This window comes from Halyomorpha halys, unplaced genomic scaffold, assembly GCF_000696795.3.
Source record: "Halyomorpha halys isolate HHAL.00 unplaced genomic scaffold, Hhal_1.1 Scaffold1872.1, whole genome shotgun sequence".
NCBI classification, from domain to species: Eukaryota; Metazoa; Arthropoda; class Insecta; order Hemiptera; family Pentatomidae; genus Halyomorpha; species Halyomorpha halys.
In genome coordinates, this window is record NW_027115623.1 from 31,063 (window position 1) to 38,355 (window position 7,293).

A 7,293-nucleotide genomic window follows, 5' to 3' on the forward strand; every position below is an offset into this window, starting at 1 on the left:
TCCCCTCTCTCCTATAATATCATATTTCATCCTCTATTGTTATCTATCTACTACTACCTACTTCTATTGTTATTAATCAACTACTTTATATTTAATTCATTGCTATGTATATATCCAAATTTGTTTGTTTATTGTTTAACTTTATTTCTGTTTCTCTGAGTAACGGCTATCCCCTTTTTTTATTTATTTTTTAGCCTTGAAAAAGACCTGAAGTTCATGTTATTAAATTAAACTAATAAGTAAATAAAGGATATCTTTATTTTAGACTAAATATTTTTGAAAAATAAGTAATTCTTATGTGAACAAGAAAATATGTCAAAATTGTAAGACAAAAAAAAAAAAATAATAAAAAGGTAGAATACAGAAAAATGACTGAATGAAAATAAGACAAAAGTAATGGAGTAAATGTATTACTTTTACTAATTTGGTCTTTTCTTGGTTAAAGATTGTTGAAATTACAACAATTATATAAGTGAATAGAATTGTTTTAAGAATGTATTACATACTTCTATTAGACAATAGTTAATATTATAAAGCTGATTTGCAATAATTTGTTAGAAAAAACACTTAAAAATAGGCAAATAATACTAAAATGTGGTTTTGATTCATTTAATAATGAATGGAATAAAAAAGGGTTAATATATTTCTCCCTAAAACAAAGAATCACACAAAAATAAAAGCAATTGTACATCAGAAAATCGTTATAGTTTACAAAATATTGTGTATAAATTAGTAGAAGGAAAGTGAATTTATAATTAGTGGTTAAAAAATTAAATTAAGAGCTAGTTAATAGAAGAATCAAGAAAAGAAAAATAGTAATGGAGTTTCTTTCAATATAAAAACTCAATTATTTGGGTTGAAATTCTTCCAAAATTCGGATAAATAATGGGTCTTTCTAGAGGATAAATTATAATAGTTCCAAACCACAGGGTAGTTTGGTCATACTTTATTCTTTCTGTTCTCTAATCAGAATGTTTAGTGAGTCAGTCCAGATTTTCAGCTTTTTATAATATCCGTGCAACACATAACCAAATGTTGCTAATTGTAACACTAAAACAATTTAGTGTGATTTAGCTACAAGTTGATGTGTTTTAGGCAAATGTAGCAGGGATGTCCTTTGTTTTAGCATGATAACTTTGTAGCCTGTTGTAGTTACCAGTGGACTAGAGGCCTAGTAGTAAGAAAGAAAAACTAGGAGTCAGTATCAAGTTAATTCAGAACAAATAGACATTGAAGTAAAATTTTTGAAAAGAAGATTATTAGTTAATCGTATGTAGTTGAACGATGGTGATCTGGGTGATGGTAAAAAAGGTGGTACTATGGGTACCACATACGCACACACAAATATTTACACATACATATGTTGGTTAAGTAACACACATACAAGTGTGAAAGTAATTTTTAAAGGATAATTTGAGAAAATTAAGGCTTTTTTGTATAAAAATGAGAACAAGTTGATTAGTCAAATACATACATATATAGTATTAAGCCCCTTTTCATTATGACAATTATACAGAATATACATAGAAGCCTTGGACTGTATTCAGCATAAATTAAACCCTTGGACTAAAAATAGTTTAATTAAAACCTCGAAAAAACAAAATTTAACTCAAATAAATAATGGGATGAGTCTTAAAAAATGACAGTTTTTCTTACTGATTAAAACCCGATTTTATTTTAACACAATTTTTTTGTTTTTAAATTTAAAGCATTGTGTTCTCGAGGCTGGCTGATAGACTCACGATATTGCTCTACATGTTATGAATAGAAGAATTCTGGAATTTAATATACAAAACACAATTTCTTTTTACTAATCATTTAATGCTGGGAAATTCACTCTTCCCTAACTATAGAGCCTATGTTTTATGATGATATATACCTACTGATTTATGGTGTCCTATGATTAGGGAACTCCAAACTATCTGAGCAATTCCACAATACTTTTCATTAAGTCTGCCTCAACAGAGGTTTCTGTCACAAAATCATTTTTGTTCACAACCGGACCTTCTAAAGATTTATGCTTTTCCTTGCTAGCACTATAACCCATAAAAGATCTAAGCTTCCCCCAGCAGCAACCACCTCGCATCCCCATTCTGTACCATTCTCGTAGTTTCGGAAGTTCAATTTTTCTCCTATATTTACCCATAAATATTTTTAATATTTTTTTATTTAATAAACAAAATTAAAGGAACTTGAAAAAAAGATTTTCAAATTCATCATTTTAACACTCTTAGAGGATAAGACCTAGTTGACATTAAAGACCAATTAATTATTCATTGAGATATCGAGTTTAATTAAATTAGTTAGAGCCATTTTTGAGAAAATCAAAAAATGTGAAAAACTGTTTGTATAAAGTGGCACTTCTGGTCAGACTAAAATCGCAGTTATATATCCACCCTAAATATGTAATTTCAGTTCCATACAAGTTATTTTTGAGCTAGGCTGACCACATACAAACACACTAAAAGACCATTTTACAAGACTTGGCAATTTGAACTCAGGGGACCTTATAACATGTATTTCTGTCGAAAACTTGAATTAGAAATTTTACACAATCACAATACTTTCTTTTACTATATATTCCATATATAGGCAACTGACAGCAAAAGAGGCTCAGTAAGAATCCTCTTAGTAAGTAAATTATCAGCCATTCTGGCAAGATGTTCTGTCCATCTGAGCCTTCTAAGCTTGAAGAAATGGGAGATATTCAGCTCATAATAAAAATTGTACAGTTGCCAAATGTCCGCCTCCTCTATTGTTTTCACAACCCCATAAAATGTTTACACATCTTCCATTTACATATGAAGAGATAGTGCTCAGCTCAGAATGTAGTCTGTCTCTGAGCCATGAAACTGGTGTTGCCAGTTACAAATTTCTGGAACCATATTATTTATTATTATTATAGTTCATTCAGAAACAGCACTCTCTTTTTCAACTTTCTTTAGGTTGCTTCTTCAAGTTGTTTATTCAATGATAGAAAACTTACGGTTAGAATAATGGCATAGAGTTACCAATATTTCACATTTTAATGCCATATTGTTCAACCAAATGCTAAGACAAAACAGAAGGCAAAACGATTTTTTAAAATTTATTTAGTATAAAAAGGGTATCAACCTTAATTGGACACGAAAAACAAATAAAGCCGATCAGTGGATTACAATTACCATGAAAATTAAATCTGTCATTTTATTACAAACTCACCCTATTATAATACTATAAATACTAATGCAAAAAAAACTGTAATTAATTCTAAGAAAACATATTTTATTCACATATAAAAATATAAATATATATGTTTTAGCATAACTATAAAATTAATATTCATTAGTTATAACAAACATATTATAAAATGTACTTGATTCAATGTTTAACTACCTACAGTTGGATAAAAAGAAAAAAAAACAAATACATGCATTAATTTGAATTTAGTGGAAATACACACCAATGCACAATTCATAGTTATCAGTCATAAAAATGTATAATCAATACATATTAAATACTATTCAAATATACTGCAGATAAAAAAAAATTGGATATTAATTAACTGTGGAAGAGGGGAAAAAAACAATCCAACTAACTTGATATTACTTACCGCTTTACATGGGCCATGAAGTTCAATAAAATCAATTAGAGTGGATGGCACCTGCTCTTCATACTCTATACCATGTCGAGCTATTGCTCTAGCAGCTAAACATTTCAAACTCACTTTATTTTGAGATCGTAAAATTATTTCAGCTATTCCTGAAAACAGGAAAATAAATAATTTAATAACTTCCCTATGTAATTGAAGGACTTTAAGAAACTAACATAAATTCAATATTTTTAAACTAATAAAATCACACTAATAAAAAAAGTCAACATTACTTAAAATTTAGCAGGTCTACCAAATCAGTGCTATAAAAGATGGAATAGAAGTTGACAAAAAAGATAAAATTTAATCAATTAATTTATAGCTTATTTTATTTTATGTAAACCAAGTTCTTTAACTTAAGTATCTCACAAAATTTGTATTCATTATAAAATTAAATGTAGTTAGTGCAAAATAAATGCTTCCTAATTTGGTATTAGTAATCAATATTACGACATAGTTAGGTATCAGACATTATTCCTTAAGCAATTTAAATATTGCAATAAAACAAAGCAAAAAGATTTAGCTTATAACATGTTTAAATTAAATAGAAAAAACATTTTAAAAAAGACAAAGACAAATATTAAGCCATTATCTAACTATTTATAAATTAACTATATCAGGTTTTAAAAGAACTGTATTGTTATTGTTACATTTTTAACAAAAGGTACATCCTGTTCTATAAACTCCTAACATTGATGATAGGTTGAGTCTATAGCTTTACGGTTTAATTTAATTTGGTGTTAGTGAAAACTGAGAATTTTGACCAAGATGATCAGCAAGCTCTAAAAAAATTATCATATAAATTCAACAGGTCAGTATAAGCAAAACGTGTTTAAAAGGATAAAATTACCACCTCAGAATTCTTCACACTATCCTTGTACCTGCCACTCATGAATTCCTAGCCAAAGACTTCTAGGATCCTAGCCTCAGTTTTGAGATCCTTGAAAGCTATTCATTTGTCTTTATTAAATTCCTCATAATAAAATACCAAAAGATTTCACTGGATACCATCAATAACAATGGGAACTGAGGGGCTAATGATAGGCATACATCATTCAAAAAACAAGAAGTTAATAATTTAATAACAAATTTTAAAAAAACAAAAAACATTTTCACATAACACTGAATAGAACAGGTTTTTTGGTTATTGTTCAGCCACTAATACACACAGGCCACTCTATTTTAGTATAGAGGAATCAAATATCAAATTATTTAAAAAACAAAACAATAAAATCTGTCCACCCATTTAAGAGATAACCCTGGTACATACAAATAGACAACAGAAACTAATGGTTGAAAATGTATTTTTTTGGACTCAGAGGGCTCTGAAAAGAATGTATCTGTTGAATACTGCATTGAAAATTGGACCTGATTTCTAAATTTTCCTCATCTCCCTAGTAGTGGTAAGAAAGTAAAAATAACTGATACTAAATTAAACATTCTAGATAAATGATCTGATAGTACTTCTTGAATCCTGAAAATTAATTTTTTTTAAAAAAGTAAATGAAATTGCAACTGAATCACAAAATCTTATCATTTTTCAAATAATTGTGACAATAGTAAGGGTATTCATGATCTTTAGTTTTACATGTTAAATGGAGAAATATTTCTTTCGTTTACCATGTTAAAACTATATAACATATAACATGGGAGTCTGTTATACGGAGAATGACGTCACGTAACAGACCAGCTGAGCTCGTCACAATTTTGTTTGTTATGTTAGGTTAGTTACTCATAGTTAGTGTATTAATATTGTTTTGGAAGTTTATAAATCTAATAAAGCAATGGATGACAATAATAATAGCGTAATGACAGTTGTCAATTAGCTCATCTTGATTCTCTTCCTCACAAGTTAGAAGATCAACAAGACACTCAGAGGCCAAAGTTACACTTTTCACTTACTTTAAGCATGTTGTAATAAATTACTTTAATCAAAACTTAGAAGTAAACAATAACATGTAGTTTTCGAATAAAAGGTTATGAAACAAGTTGCTGAGAAAAACCCCTAGGAGCTCTTATGCATTTAACATTTAACATGACTTTAAATAGGGCAGCTCACAATCTTATAATTATAAAATTTAACATGGTAAAACATTTTACGTTTAACACATCATGAATAACCCTATTATATTAGGTGTAATGTCTTATGTTTTAAATATTTCTACTTGCCTTGAAAGAATAACTGCTCACCTGTTGCAGCCGTTTCTAAAGGAGTGTCTCCTCTATTATTAACAATGTCGATATGAGCTCCAGCATCAATCAGATCTTTGATTATAGAATGTAAGGTACGGAAATCACTAGAGAGAAACAAAAGATAAAAATTCATATAGGTTACATTAATATACAATACAATTAACAAAACAATAAAAGAAAGATAAAAAATATTACTTAATAATTAAGCTCAATTAAAAAAAAAAAAAATAATGAGAAACAAATCATATCATGTGTACTAATGACCGAATATTGCCAAGACTTAAATAGGATGATGTTAGTGACCTTGAAAATGGAACCTTTCTAAAAAATTAATCACTAAACAGGCCACACAATTACACTTCTTTAGCCCTCTACTTACAGCATGCGATATTAAAATGAGAGGTAGATATATTTGGAAATAGTTCCTAAACAATATTTTAAATGTTAAAAAGTTTTAGCTAGGAGTGCTGCTATAGATTATCATTTAATCATTTACAAGGAGATCACAAAAAAATAACTAAATGTAGTAAAAAAATTGTTAGATAAATAAGACTCATCATTTCATTAAATTAAATATACATAAAGTTTTAAAAAAATCCGGCTGATACTACGTTTAATTTGTAGTTACTAAGATTGAAATAGGTTATTTCTACACTTTAAGGCATCAAGCTCAGTTAACAAAATATATTGCATCCCAGCAGTGGTCAACGGAGTATAAAAGATGAATGAAGAGTGTATAGTTAAAAACTTTAATATATCGATTAAAACTGTCTAACCAACAAAACCAAGCCAAGTTAACCATAAGTTCAAACTCTTACTAATTGTCAACAATACTTTAACATAAAATTTAATAGTAGGTATTAAAAAATTAAAAGGGGCTTTCACAAATACCTTAAACGAGTTTGATATAGCACAATGGTGTGGAGAGGGGAATTCCTATCATCATCTAATGCATTCACATCTGCACCGCACTTTATAAGCAATTTTGTAGTTTCAGCACAAGGAAACCTATTAATTATAAGGTTGAAATTAAAAAAATATATAAAATGTGTATATTTAGGTAGTTTATAATCAGCATTAGTAAAGCATTACTAACAACTACTGCATTATACATTGTGATATATATATTGTAATAATTTTATTATTATTTAAAATAAAAATAAAAAATAATCTTTACTCGTTTTATAAACTTCTTTTCAAATATAAGAGATACTTTGGGTTCAAGTTAAGCGCTTTAATACTGAATAGATAATATAAATTTTATTATATAAAAAGACTCTTAATCTCAGGGCGTATTGTTGCTAGGCAATCAGAATACAAACACTTTTACTATTAACTTAAATAAATTAATATCTATTTTACAATGTATTCAAATTTAGTTATAACAAAACTAACCAAGTTCACAATCTTCTTTCGTTGATTCCTTGGTGTCTTCTCTTTTCTTATTGTTCTTGTCTTAGCGTCCAAAA

The 7,293-nt window shown here is 28.1% G+C and overlaps 1 protein-coding gene across 6 annotated transcripts in view; it reads right to left on the reverse strand.

The window, feature by feature from the left end:
* The window catches only part of Fem-1 (protein fem-1 homolog B), a 66,043-nt gene that overhangs the window by 6,698 nt on the left and 52,052 nt on the right, over window positions 1-7,293 (reverse strand). For 5 of the 6 annotated variants that reach the window (XM_014436338.3, XM_014436336.3, XM_014436339.3 and 2 more), the window contains 3 exons: window positions 6,716-6,832; window positions 5,801-5,928; window positions 3,593-3,741 (listed from right to left, as the gene is read on the reverse strand). In XM_014436338.3, the coding sequence (XP_014291824.1) occupies window positions 3,593-3,741; window positions 5,801-5,928; window positions 6,716-6,832 (394 nt within the window). The remainder of the gene's footprint in view (window positions 1-3,592; window positions 3,742-5,800; window positions 5,929-6,715; window positions 6,833-7,293) is intronic. The other variant, XM_014436337.3, reaches the window with a different exon arrangement.